The following is a 14,882-nucleotide window of genomic DNA, read 5'->3' as shown; positions in this document are numbered from 1 at the left end:
GGCAGAGGGGGAGTTCCACCTTATTCTCCTACTATGCCACAGTGCTTATCTGGTTAAGGGCCTTCCCACTGGCCATCCCCAACCGGGGAGAAAAAAATGAAGGATTCCTTAGCAGATATTCTGGTTTCATTTCTAGTTTAGCCCTCAGCGACATGCCCGTGGGCCTCATCTCTAAGACACGGTTAACACTTCCCTTTCATAGTTTATTGGAAGGTGTATAAGATTACCATTGTATAAAATACTATCCCTGATGCTATAATACCACGGTATAATACTGGCTTGCTTTGATGAGTAACGAGAAAAAAAAGAGCCACCCTTGTCACAGGAGATAAAAAATAGGGCCAAGGCTGATGGTGCAAAATCAGGCAATATATATATTTTATTACTCAGTTAAATAACCAAAGAAATCCCTATGCATTTCAGCCCTGTTGAGTCACTAGACGATGCTGAAAATAAGACTTGTGTTTTGTATTTTACGTGCATACCGTATTGTTTTGGCCAGTTAAGTGTGAGTTATAAATGGGCATAGCTGAACTGCCTTCAAACATTTCAAACAATTGCCAACAAAGACATACTCCTATCAGAAACAAGGAGTCACAATGTAAGCAGAATCCATCTACACAGTTAAACTGTCAACGACCAACGGGAGAGAATCTTTTAACAGAAGGCTATGAAGGAAGGCTAAGGAGGAGGAAGGAATAGAAGATGTTACATGAAGAAGATATTTCATAGCGCTCCACCGGGTGGCTATCAGGTGCCACAAGGTGAAAGGCCAGGTGATTTATGTTATTGACTTCTAGGGAAAAATAGATATGGCAGTAGCAGAACTATGACCATTTCCACACGAGGAATCTGTTCTTGGACACCCTTCAAATGTTGACTGGTTTTAGAGCCCCCTCCATAAGACATCACTTGCATCCCGAGGCTGTCCAGTAGCTGGATCGAGTTTTAGGCATTTTAACTTGCAATTTCGGGAATAACCAAAACTGTATTAACATCCCTAAATCGCATGTCCCATCAGTGAGCAACCAGGGAGCAACCAGTGAGAAGTCAGTATGGAGGGGAAAACATGTGATAGTCTTGCCAGCTTTGTCCTGCCCTTGCACTGACCCTCCCCTCTCCATTTCTTACTCCAAGTAATTTTTTTAATGGTGCGGTCTACGTTGCATCGCGATCACAAACCTACATTCTCAAAGGTAAAATAAAATCTTCTTTAAAGTGTCCATGGTCTTTTTGGGATCAGGCAGGCAAAATACAGCCCCTTTTCTGTTCTCTGGAGGTGGAGAATGAGCTGGGAAAGGGGGGGGGGGTGACCCAGCATCCTTCTCACGATCATACAGGGGTCTGAGCACCTTGTTTTTAAGGCAACCATTAACACAAGATGTCATATTGGGCTCCAGGGACCATGTCCAGTCTTCTCACAACTCAGGCAGGCAAAAACAGCTCCGTTTCTGTGTTCTGGAGGTAGAAAATGAGCTGGGAAAGGTGGGGGGGCAGGTGATAGGGCAATCTTCTCTTGGTCATACAGGGGTTTGAGTGCTTTGTTTTTAAGCCAACCATTTATACAAGATGTCTTTTTGGGCTCCAGGGACTATGTTAAGCATCTCAGAAATACACACAGGCAGATATAAATTCCAAAAGAATAGGAATCCCCCCAAAAGGGGGTGGGGGATGCTGTATTGCTCTGGCGTTTCTGCATAGCAATGCGGCAGTGTTGATTTTTATTAAAAATGCATCTGTGTTGTGCCGTTACCACATAGGAACATGGAAGTGCCTTAAAAAAATTAATTTTGGGGCTGGGGGAAGAAAGTTTCAGTCCACCAGATAACTGCTGTGCTGTGATTGGTGGCTTGCTGTAATTGACAAGCCAAGGAGCGGAGGACGAAGTTCGGCTTGTTTTCCCTTGCAGCCTCATCAGGAGGCAAAAAGCCACGATGGGGCGGAGGGAAAATGGGGGAGGCATCTCCCTGTGAGAAGGGCTGTAAACACAGGAAGCCACTCACATTTTACCCCTCCATGTGGAAATGGTCTATGTTTTCAAGTGTGGATTGTAGCTGAAAGAGTGGTATAGCAGATGTGGGGTGTTTTTCTCTTTACGGTGCTTATTTTTGGTCCCAGAGTCTGTCCAGGGGAACAAGCGCTGATGGGTGTGATTGTGGGGGAACTGACAATTGAGTTAAGGGGTTCGTCACCCTTTTATTGTCCCGTCAGGCAACATTTCATCAGGCATCATTGAGGTGGTTGGTAGCTCCTAGTATGAATGATTGTGGCACAGGCCCACCATGCAGTTTATTCCACAGTCCTCACAGGTACAGCTGGCACAGGAATTCCCTCTTTCTGACAAAGGGAGCATTGGGTTTATACCTCCCAAGTCTTGTTGGCCTCTAAGGTACTTCTGGACTTGAATCTTGATCTCTTTCTGGCTGTAAATGCTAACAGCTTCAATGTTAATATATTTTGTAAGCATCAGTGGCGGTTGCATTTAGTCAGGTCCGTGAAGGATCCACAGAAGGAGACACTGTCTTGAACTGATGCCCCAAAGACTGGTTGCTGTTGGGACTTTAAAACAACAAGACACTGCGAATGCTGAAAGAGAAAAGAGAAAGATGAACACATTTCCTTAACAAATCCTTAACAAAGCCCAGTAATTAGCAGTGAAACATGGGTTCTTTACCTTTTACCTGCACGCAGCAACTCAAAGCCTTCAGCAATTTTCTCAAAGGGCAACATGTGACTAATCAATGCATCTGGATTGCATCGTTTGTTCATGTAATCCGAAACCAGTTTGGGGAGAGCATCTTTTAACTTCCAATCTGGGTAAGAAACAAAACAAAAGAGCAGTATCTCAGTCCACTTGTTTGGGTTTAGGGTTTGGATTATTTGAGAAAGGACATTGTTGGGAAAGACCACCTTATAGCAAAAACAATAGGTTGGATCCAATGTAAAATTTCCACTTGAGCTAGCTCTTGCACAAGTGAAAATGCAAGAAAGAGACTGTAGCTGCTTGTTCTAAGACTTATTACCCCCCCACATGCATTTCCTTTTGCTCAATATTTCCTGCAACCAATGTCTTGGCATTATAATGAAGGTTTCCAGGTTCTCCCTGGCCACCAGAAGGGGATGGGGACTAAGGCTGCCATGTCCAGGTTGGAAAACCCCTGGAGATTTGGGGATGAAACCAAGGGAGAACAGGGACTTCAGCAGAGTATAGTGCTATAGAATCCATTTTCTCCAGGGGAGGTGATTTGTGTAGTCTAGAGATGAACTGTACTTCCATTGGATCCCCAGGCCCCACCTGGAGGTTGGCATCCCTCATTATAATGTACAGGGAAGAAAGCACTAAGTGTTGGACAAGATACTGTACAAGTAGAACTATGCTAAGTCCATTTATGTCTCAGTTTGTGAATCACTCGATGCAAGCTATTGAATGAATATTAAAATATAAGCAATATTTTAAAAAGTTAACAATATCAAGAAGCAAATTGACATTTTTAGGCCATTAGTACCAATGAGAACAGCAGGACAAAGTAACACAAATCAAAGGCTTGGGAAAATAAAAGCATCTTCATCTAAAACTCAAAACAATAGGAGCCTGCTAAATAGATGCAAGGAACTTATTCCAGAGACAAGGCAGGAACACACAGAAGAGGGCCTCTGCTAATGAGCTTAGCCATCAGTTCTGGTCTTTACAGAAAGAAGCTGAATTCTGCCTGGAAATGATTTAGAAGCATTCTGTTAATGCTGGTGTCCAGCGCTGATGTCCTCTCCCCCACAATTACCTCCAGCGGGCAGCCAGGCTGTCATTGAGGGCACAGGAGAGAGGAGAGCCACATGGAAGTGGGGGACAGTGGCCAGTTTGCTGGTGTGTGTGTTGACAGTGACAGGGTTTCCATGCCTGAGATGTCCCCAGGCCAGATAAGCCAGGGCTTCCAGAGCCCGCCACAGAGCTCAGGGAAGCTGGATAGAAGCAGTCAGGAGAAAGAGTTAGGCAAGTGCACCAGCATTTCCCAGCATGCTTGCAGACTGCTAATTTTTGTGTATGTCATAATTGCTGTATTAACAATCTGCTTATGGATTTTAAGTAAAGGTAAAGGTATCACCTGTGCAAGCACCGAGTCATGTCTGACCCTTGGGGTGACGCCCTCTAGTGTTTTCATGGCAGACTCAATACGGGGTGGTTTGCCAGTGCCTTCCCCAGTCATTACCATTTACCCCCCAGCAAGCTGGGTTTTACCGACCTCGGAAGGATGGAAGGCTGAGTCGACCTTGAGCCGGCTACTGGGATCGAACTCCCAGCCTCATCTGCACGCATCCTGTTTGCAAAATGGGGCTCAACCATTTTTCAAGAGAAATGGCTTTATTTCATTTTCACCTACTAGTTGAGCTTCTGAATCACTGTAGTGTGCTGTTTAAAATGCCTGTAGCGCTTCCTACAATGCTGCTTCCCCCCTGCCCTTTTTGGATCACTACAACGCTAAACCAATATTCAGTGTTACAGCAGCACCACTGAGATGCCTTGACTCCTTTGAAAGACTATATTGCTTTAGCACTATAGCGCTCAACTTAAGAGCATTCATGAGGGGAAGGGCGAGGAAGATCACATTGCAAGAAAAGACAGCGAGGGTGTGGGGGGAAATGGTACAGTTTGAAATCACTATAGCACTTCAGAGATGGCTTACTAATGGGAGAAAGTTTGCCCTATGAAATCCCTGTCCCTGTATCGCTTTACTCAGAACCAACAATAGGTAACATCCAGTTTAGAATGGTAATGTGAAAGTTGACCCACCTCCAATAAAGCATCCTATCAGTTTCCTTCCTGTGAGGATCAGTCTGGGATCAAACGTGAGCTGTGATCCTGAAGGAGGCGCTCCTACTAGCACGCAGGTTCCGGAACCCAGGCGGGAAGAAACAAGGGCAGCTACCTGTTGGAGACACAACAGTGTAAACTTAATGATGAAGCCCTCCACACAAACTTTCACCACAGTTTTGGCATGGTCCAAGATTGATTAATTCCCTGTCCTTGCATCCCTTACTGCTGTCCCTGCTGTTACTCAAATTGGGAGTTTAGCAATGTGAGATGAGTTACAACAGGATCTCCACCAGCGTTTATGGAGAATATTCTCTTAAGAAACTCCAACTGGATTGGTCAAGCGTAACTGGAAAGCTGTTTTTATTTAAGAGATAAAAACACACAAACCAAAACACTTGAAAACAAGCACAGAAGAAGTTAACTAAGGAAAGCAGGGTCGAACAGGAATAGCTTTAAGAAAGCAGAGGAAGCTATAGTTACCATCACGACATGGGAGAAAAAGTTTGTGGAACCAATGAAGAAAGGAGGGCAGGCAGTGTAGAACGCATACACAGATGGGTGCTAGGTATTCTACTTTTAAAGGAAAACTATCCTTGAACTATAGCTCAGGGGTAGTCAACCTGTGGTCCTCCAAATGTCCATGGACTACAATTCCCATGAGCCCCTGCCAGCATTTGCTGGTAGGGGCTCATGGGAATTGTAGTCCATGGACATCTGGAGGACCACAGGTTGACTACCCCTGCTATAGCTGACATGATGGTCCCTAAAAGAATGCACTTGACGTGATTATACTATAAGACTAGAAGGCATGCGATGAGTTTGTCTCTGAATTACAGGATGGAACATTTTTAAGGGGCAGCAGGCTTTTATGGTGTGAGGGAGAACAAGCAATTGGGAACTGAAGAAATTAGTAGCACCTTACAGAGATCCTGTTGTCTCCAAAGCATGCACCCCTGCTTTGTGTGGGGAGAGAGGTGAGTCAGCCCCTGCTTTCTCCTTAACCTAACCTAAAAAGTCCAAGTAACTAGTGGAGGCATGGCATCTGGCTGGCATTCCTGATGGTTAATCGAGAGCATGCCTTGTTCCTTTGCTTTTAGATGCACGTGCCGACTAATTCCACTGACCATTTCCTGCCGGACTGGGTGCTGCAAATTAATACATTTGAGCTGTGGAAGAACTACCCCACAATAGGGAAGCAGCACTTGATCAGGCAATAGGCTCATGACAATCTTATACATCTCCAAGTCACAGGAGGGGGGAGAATGCCAACATTTCAGATACTACCCAGAAGCACTGGAAGAGGGTATAAAAGTGATGTACCCTCTTTTTCGTAATCCCAAGTAATATTTTATAGTGCAGAGCCAGCATCTGATCAGTATAAGAAATTACATAAAAGAGGAGTCACTCACCACTGTGTCCATACGGCCAATCACCTCAAAGGCATAGTCCACACCAAGACCGGTCATCTCCACAAGCACCTTCTCAATGGGTTTGTCGAAATCGTTAGGAGAGATGCATTCGGTGGCTCCTAACTCTTTCGCTTTAGCGAATTTTTCTTTGTTGATGTCGATCCCAATAATCCTGGAGGCGCCGGCTGTTTTGCAGCCCATGACAACGGACAGACCAACGCCTCCCAAGCCGAAGATGGCACAGGTCGAACCAGGTTCCACCTGACCAACAAGAGCAACAAGAGCATTTGGGTTTCGAATTTGCAGGATATCTTATCAATCTCTTATTTGGAACATCTTATTTGGCTGCAGAGGAGAGGACACGCAGTAATGGGTTTAAATTACAAGTACAACGATATCGGCTAGATATTAGGGAAAAAAATTTCACAGTCAGAGTAGTTCAGCAGTGGAATAGGCTGCCTAAGGAGGTGGTGAGCTCCCCCTCACTGGCAGTCTTCAAGCAAAGGTTGGATACACACTTCTCTTGGCTGCTTTAGGATGCTTAGGGCTAATCCTGCGTTGAGCAGGGGGTTGGACTAGATGGCCTGTATGGCCCCTTCCAACTCTATGATTCTATGATTCTATGATTTTTTTAGAATGTCTCCTAGCCAAAATTCTTGTCCTGCTTTACTAGAAACTTCAGCATAATGCAAATGCATGAGAAATCGATGAAGTTATTTAAGTTCCCCCCAAACAGCAGAGATCCTTTTAAAGGCAGCTAAGATTTTTAAAAACAGAGATCAAAACCAGCAAATATAAATTAGAAATTAATTGTCATATGGAATACACACAAATGGGCACGAGGAAAAATAAAAAAGTGCATAGCTAAAAGTCTAAAGTGCAGCCAAGCAAACTGTGCAGAATGAGTTCCCTGAGTAAGGTGCCTCCAGGGTTGTCAGATTCCTCTGGCCACTGGTCGGGCATGGGGGCAGGGTAGCCAGGTCTAGATTGGGAAACTCCTGGAGATTTGGGGTAGGGACCAATTTCCCAGGGCATGTAAACATGGCAACATGTTCAGGATTCCTTTGAGAGGAACTGCTAGGAAGCTGTATCTAAGTCAGTTTGGTGTAGTGGTTAAGAGCGGCAGCTTCTATTATGGCAAGCCGGGTTTGATTCCCTGCTCCCCCACATACAGCCAGCTGGGTGACCTTGGACTCTGCACAGCATTGATAGAGCTGTTCTGACCAAACAGTAATATCAGGGCTCTCGCAGCCTCACCCACCCCACAGGGTGTCTGTTGTGAGGGGAGGAAAAGGAAGGTGATTGTAAGCCGCTTTGAGACTCCTGGGCAGCACACACATTTGTGGGCCCTCACCTTGGCCGAGTTGAGGGCAGCACCATAACCTGTAGAGAAGCCGCAGCCAAACAGGCAGACTTTCTCCAGAGGAGCAGCATTGTCGATCTTCACGATGGAAGCCTCCGGCATGACGGTGTATTCAGAGAAAGTGCTTATCCACAGGAAGTGGTGAACTTGCTTCCCTTTGCAGGTAAATCGCGTTGTTTTGTCTGGCATCAGATTCTGAGGTTGACAAATGCTGTGTGAAGAGAGCCAGACAGGGTTTGTATCATGAGAATTAACTGACACATCTTAAAAGCCCATCCCAAATGAATTCAAACAGACTTACTGGCCTTTGAGGCAGCAGTTTGTTTTAGGATTCTGACAGGAGGCACATTCGCCACACTGGGGGACACATAAAGGAATGACTTTGTCACCTTGCAGGGGAAAAGAATCATTTTTTTGGTTAAAATGTGCCTGAATGAGGCATATAAGAATGTCAATTTAAACAGAACAATAAATTCTGTGGTTCCCTGCTGAGTCAGTTGATTTCAGTGGATTTAGACTGGTAGGTCTGCATGCACACACAGCACGAATCAGAATTTTATGCCAAGTTATGTGGACTTAAGTAGGAGATGACAGAGATGAAAGATAAATGGTCCAGAACAATTCCATTGCTAAACAGCAGAAAGCAGTCGTAAGAAGAATAAAAAACAGTAGCCTTTAAAAATTACTAGAGTAGCTCTGCACCTCTACAGTTGTCTTTCCCTACCACTGTTATGCCCCCGTACATCCCAGGTAAGGGGAAAGGTATCTCTATTGTCTTCTCTCTGTCTCCTCACATGAGGTTCGGCAGCTCTGATGAGAGAGTGAGAGAGAGATGACATACAGAAAGACGATCACATGTGGCCATTAGATTAGGATTATTCAGATGTTGTTCACTGCCCTGAGACAGCAAGTCCATGAGGGGCAGAATATTAACCGGTTAACAAACAAAGAAATAAACAGAAGTGTTGCAGATTCTGTTTCTTTTGCTTCTCTCAGAATATCACCCTTACCTGGCTTTACACATGAGACTTCTGGACCAACGCTTTCAACAATACCAGCTGCTTCATGGCCTGCAATCACTGGGTACTTGACTTCACCAAAAAGACCCACTGCTACATGGTCATCTGTCCGGCAGATCCCGGTGGCCACTATCTACGTGGAGATAAGTGCAATAGGACTTCGGGATTTGTACTGCTTCATTTACAAGCAGCCAGTCTTGAAAAAATGAACCAGGAATGGTGTGACTCTCTACCACACAGATATAGAAATCATGTGAATCCAGAACCTCTAGAAAAGCAACCAATGACATGGCGGAACACCTAGTCACATGATTTCCCCAATGGAAGGGGAGAAAAATCATGCAAGCAGAAGCTCTTTCCACTGATAGTCTGGGGAAAAGGAATGTGTATTTGTAGGATGGGGTGGCCACCAGGATCACCACAGCAGGTTCCATCTCAGACATATATAAGCTCATGCGTTAAATTTGCATAGCAAGAGGGGAAAAGGATCCAATTGAAATAAAGTAAGAAGATATAATCAAACGCTGAGTCGGTCTTTTGGTGAGGGTTCCCATCCCCTTTGAGTAAGAATGTTTACCTTCACTCGAATTTCATGGGTTCTTGGTGGTGCCACCTCAACCTCTTCAATAGAAGGTATTTGGCCTGCTTCCCAGATGACTGCAGCTCTGCATTTAATGACCTGTGAAAATGTATATCACCAGAACAAGTTACAGAAGAAATTTCATGATGCCTTTCATAACAGTTTATAAGAAAGCCATATCTTCAAGCACCCGAAGAAGGCTGAAAGTGAAAAACAAGTGCCAAGAAATGAGAAAACCAAAAGTAAGCATATTAGTATTTCTGGAAAAGGACCATCTATCAACATAGTAGAGCCCATTTCCGCACACACGAAATGTGTGAAACAGGAAAACATATTTCTAAAGTACATTAAAAGTGCATTCTCCAATGTGTGCAGAAATGGAACTAGGAAAAATTCAATTATAACTTCATGTGACTCTTTTACAGTTCAGGATTGGGAAAAGGAACAGTAAAAATACCTAATTTGCATTTAGAAACTTTGCAGAGGAAAATACAAAGGGAGAAAATCAAAAAATGCATTTAAAAATGAATGAAGATTTTAATGAAGATTTTATTATTCCTGAAAAGGGGCCCTTTAAAATATATTTTAAGTCAGTTTCTTTGCTTGACCCAGTACAATCTGGTATAGTGTTCCATCAGATGATAAAATGAGGTATATAAGTAAACAAGAAATAAACATGTATTTGGGGCTCCACTGGCACACAGCAATTTAGTAAGAATCCCCAAATATAAGAATACACAGCTGGACCAGACCAATCTAGTCCAGCATTTTGCTGCCAGAAGTGGAAGGCCTTCATCAGTGGCACAGAGGCCAAAAATTCCCTGGTATTACCCCCTAGCACAGGCTTTCTCCACCAGGGTTTCATGACGGCCCTGGGGTTTCTCGAATGCATGTGAGTTAATCAATTTTTATACATTTTTTTAAAAAATGTTAAACATATATTGGATGACATGACCATATAAAGTCATATTGACCCACCTCCCATAATGGCCAATGATGGGTCTGGAGGGGGTGGGAAGGGGAGGGGCCCTGGGTGGGTGTGTACACAGCTCTGCTTCCCAACCACATTTTGCATGATCATGCCACTTCTGGGGGTTCTCAAAGCCTGAAGAATGTTTCAGGGGTTTCTCAATGGTAAAAGAGCTGAGAAAGGTTTCCCTAGCAATTGACCTTCAGAAGTATATAGTCTCTGAACATGAAGCTACCATGAACCTGTCCTCCATGAATTAGATCACCTCTCTTTTAAATCCATTGGACCTAGTCCCCCAAAAACATTCCAAGGCTGTATGTGGGTTGTATAATGAAGTACCACTTTTAGTTCTTCCTGAATTCATTGTCCATCATCTTCACTGGGGCCTCCACATTGATGTGTATTTTGGGGGGAAAGTTTCTCTATCCACTTCCTCCATTTTTTACACCTCTGTTGTGCTTCCCCTTAGTTATCATTTTTTTCTAACCTCAAAAGGCCCAAGAAGAGGAAAAGAAAATAGGAGGTGATCCCCTTCCCCATAGGGTTCACTGAGGCCAACGCAATGTTATTTTCTTACTTAAGGGATTTAAAAAACATGTTGAAACTGCATTCTTCTCAGTCTGTATTCATCTGAGTGTGGCATCAAGCTCCCTGCCTCCCACCCTGGCGTCTACGGTTTTACTTGTATAAGCTAATCAGAATGAAACATCTGGATTCCAGGGAGGCTGGAAACCGCCAGAGGAAGTGGAAAAAGACATGTGATTGGAGCGATATGGAAGGTCTAGCATAGCTAGGAGTGCCAAAAATTGATTAAGCAGAGGCATTTGTGGAAAAGGACCAACGAGAGCTTTTTTATTTAAAAAATTCTATCCCAAGTTTTCATATTTTAAAAAGATGCGCCCAAGGGCTCACAAACCAACATTTTAAAACTAAGTAAAGGTAAACATAAAAACAATAATAAAACCAATATAAACGTCAAGGTGACTGATAAATCAGGAGTACTACCATTGATGACTCCAAAAAAAGCCCTCTTCCATGTATGTGTGTTTGTACATGTTTATATGTTTAATTTTAACTGTTTTAATATTTGCATTTTAAAGGCATTCGCCACCTTGGGTGCTCTGAGTTGGCTAGAAAGTGGGAGGAAACAAATGTTTTAAATATAATTAAACAGTTAGATATTAAAAGCCTTGATGACTATAAATATTTTATTCTGGCAACTGAATGAATGCCCATTTGGTGACTATGCAGATCTGTTCAGGGAGTGTATTCGATCACATGGTGTGAAAGGAAGAAATGCTATATTTATGTTGGTCCTGAATTTAATAAGCAGTTAAGGATGAGCTAATATTGCCATTTTTCATTTCTTCTTTATCCCATTAGGTGACATTGGTTTTCGTTCACCTCGCTGCTGCTTATCCCCTTGCCCCTGGACTGAGCCCACCCCTACACCCCTTAGCCTTTTATTTATACCGCAAAACGCGGTTTACAGATATCAGTTTGAAACTTATCTGTGTATCAATACTAGCCTGTATCCAGCCACACAATTCTGAAGACCTAAGGGCACTTAACTTTTCAGAAGGGGGGGTATCAGTCATTTCTGTGGAACTGTCAGAAATTGCTGCCTCCCTTATGCAAAAACATAATTTTTAAAAGATATCTGACACTGGATATTATTTCAGCTCATAAGTTGATTGCAGAGCATAGAAACTTGTTTGCAGAAGCAGTGGTGTGTTTTGATCGATTCCTGCCAAAACTCCCTGTTCAGGTTTTCTGCTCAGAGAGCATTTTCTTATCATCCAAGAGAGGCTCCAGGACAACTCATGATTAATTGGAGCTCTTTTTTGCTGATAGTTTATTTTGCAGAATCATTCACCAGGGCCCCATTTGATAAAGACTTTAGCCTTACCTCAAGTTATGCAAGCCAACCTTGTTGATGCCATTAACAGAGAAGGCTGCATGTCCTGACAGTCCCTGGGCCAAATAGCCTCCTATAATACTGAACGGCACACACATGCTCAGTCATGCGCACACACATGCTACAGACTCCCTCTTCTCTTAGAGGATGCAGCAGAACATGATTGGCAACTCCTTCATGTCCCTTGAGGTCCCACCAGAAGGAGTACAGAACTATGCTCAGCTCCCACTTATCCAGAAACCAGAAATTGTCCCACAGCTCTGGTGACTTCTTGCATTTTCAGGGAGGGAGTCAAGCACAGCTCTCTCATCCTCGTTCAAGCCTGAGCGGTCATGAAGAGTCTTAAAACAGGGCATGAGAGCCTCAGCACCCTATTCACCACTTCTTCCAGGACCATTCTCTCATGTACCCAAATATGCAGGCAGGGACTGAAGGGACAGCTGTGAACTCCTTTCCCTTGGGCACCATAAAGGCAGACTGTCCACAGGAGACCCTGGTGACTGCCTCTGGCAAAAGCACAATTTTCCCTTTCCAGCAACCTGCACTCCTGCAAGTCCTCTTGTGTTAATGGGTTCGTGCTCAGGCCTTGTGCTTTGGTAGGCCCTTGCAACCAACCAGTGATATGAATCAGGTCCATATCTCACATCCTGCAACAGACAAGTTTGCAGGGCTACTGGACGTCTCTGTGGCAGCTGTCTTCTCCCACTCCCCCGCTTTTCAGAGTAGTGGCAGTGTTGAACATATATACAACAGAGATCAGCTTTGCCTGTAAAAACAAAACAGGGAAAGAGGAAAGGGAGTGGTGTTTCCTCTTGCTTCTGGTGCAATATATGAAAAGGAATTTTCAAGGGCCAGATGTGAAACAAGCCCGCATGTTTCATCCCTAGAAATTCCCTTTCATACTGGAAGGCAGGTTAAGTGTTCCTCTTACAACACTGTCCACAGATAAAAATTTCCCCCCTGCTTTGAACATTGTTGGATTGGCTTACTTCCATACTCTTACATCATCATAACTTGGTGCATTAAGGGAAATCATTTTATTTAGCATCAGAAATTTCACATACATTTTAAGTACATTCTGTGTGATGTAAAGAGCCTTTTAAAATTTAAAGAGGGCAGGAATTGATCTTGTTACAGACTTACAGTGCCATCCTAAACAGGGTGACCCTTTCTAAGTCAAGATCTTACAAAGGTGTAATTTATTTATTTATCATATTTCTAGGCTGCCCATCCCCGGGGGTTCACGGCAGCTAACAACATGTGAATACAGCAAATTAATACATATAAATTATGTAATGCATGAGACACGTGACTGGATGGCACTGTTAACCCGCAGCCAAAAGATCTCACATGTCCTCCTTGAGATAATTTAAAGGGCATCTGAAACCCTTGAGATACAGCATAACAATATTTAGCATTTATATCATGCTCTGGAGTGTCCAATACACATGCATTAACCTCAGCAGTCCCAATAACAACCCTGTCACATACGCCACTATTACAGGTGGAAACTGAGCAAAGAACCAAATGTATAACTTGGCTAGTTTGTAGGTAAGGCAAAATTTGAACTAGAGAGTTCTTATTTTAAAGCTTGCACACTTAACCAAAAGGATACATCAGCAACTTCAACAAAATACTGATGTATGACAACCTCGTTTTAAAGCCAGCTCACATTCTGAACTCCCAAACGGGCTCAGTCTCCACTGCTTCATTTTGCAGGGTGGAATGATCAACATAAGTAAAACCCTCAGCACATTTCTTTAGGTAATGGAAAGTTTTAAAGAGTTGCTTCTTTAATCATAGAGCGATCTACGACATGGAACATCAACACTTTTAACACATGCTTTTGCAATTGGTTTAGAGTGAGTTCCGAGAACTGTCTTACCTTCCCTGCAGTTGCCATGTTTCAGGACTCCCACCCCTTAACTCTTCTGCAAAAGTATTTGCCTCTTCTCCTTCACTGTGGCTCTAGCAAGAACACACAGGCACAGTGATACATAAGCCACTCTTCCCCCCACCCCACCCTGTACAACACACTCACACACACACGATGTATAAACTATGATAGGCCAGCTGTGGAAGGGGAGGGCCCCTTTGCAAGTCTGATGAAGCCCATTTCTGCCAAGGTCACCTCACAGTTACTCAGATTATCACTGTTAACAGAAGAATAAGAGTGTTTTTTTTAAATCATTCATCCAATTAATTATCTTCCTTATTCACAGCTATGATTTACTAGAGGGAAAACGTTATTCTGATGCAGGCGTTCCTGTTCAGATAATTGAATAGTGCATCATCTTTACATAAGATGAGCCTCAGGGGAGGGTGGTATATAAATATATAATTAATAAATAAACAATGGGCAAATTTTCTTGATGTGCTTACAAGTGAGTGTGCAGAGACCTGTAAACCACAAGTGACTTTCCCTAGTAAGTCCCAGAAGAATAGCTGTTAAGTCCACGTCAGTATTTTTTACAGCTATTGTTTGTCTTCTCTGCAACATGATACACCAGAGTTTGCCAGAGCAGATATGTAAAATGTGATGAACGAATGCAATAAAAAAGTTCTGAAACATTTACTGGGAAACTATGACCATTCCTGGGCCCCAAAGGTCAGTTTACAGCCAAGCCACCTAAGTTAGCGATCACCAACCTGTGGGCTGCGGATCACATGTGGTCCGTAGACTAATTGGAGGTGGGCCGCAAAGAACGCCTTCTCCCCCCCCTGGCCCTTTACTTCATCCCCCCCCCCCCGGCCCTTTACAACACACTTCGGGTGTCATTGTCTCCCATCACTCCCACATGGGACTATCTCGT

General features: G+C 43.6%; 1 protein-coding gene across 1 annotated transcript; it reads right to left on the bottom strand.

Moving 5' to 3' along the window:
* Positions 1-361: 361 nt before the first annotated feature.
* On the bottom strand, positions 362-14,676 carry LOC143819319 (alcohol dehydrogenase 1-like). The gene is made up of 9 exons (XM_077300811.1): positions 13,955-14,676; positions 9,179-9,280; positions 8,593-8,734; positions 7,884-7,971; positions 7,574-7,793; positions 6,220-6,480; positions 4,787-4,922; positions 2,675-2,813; positions 362-2,586 (listed from the first exon to the last, which is right to left on the bottom strand). The coding sequence occupies exons 1-9, from the start codon at positions 13,970-13,972 to the stop codon at positions 2,562-2,564; spliced, it is 1,131 nt and encodes a 376-aa protein (XP_077156926.1). The 5' UTR covers positions 13,973-14,676; the 3' UTR covers positions 362-2,561.
* Between the last annotated feature and the right edge of the window lie 206 nt (positions 14,677-14,882).

This window comes from Paroedura picta, chromosome 10 (assembly GCF_049243985.1).
Source record: "Paroedura picta isolate Pp20150507F chromosome 10, Ppicta_v3.0, whole genome shotgun sequence".
Taxonomy (NCBI): Eukaryota; Metazoa; Chordata; class Lepidosauria; order Squamata; family Gekkonidae; genus Paroedura; species Paroedura picta.
This window is presented reverse-complemented; position numbering and strand designations above follow the sequence as displayed.

Coding starts and splice junctions, on each gene's coding strand:
- LOC143819319 (XM_077300811.1), bottom strand. Junction 7,794..7,883: donor AACTGCTGCCTCAAAGGCCA/GTAAGTCTGTTT, acceptor CTCTTCACACAG/CATTTGTCAACCTCAGAATC. Junction 4,923..6,219: donor TTGGCCGTATGGACACAGTG/GTGAGTGACTCC, acceptor TGTCTCCAACAG/GTAGCTGCCCTTGTTTCTTC.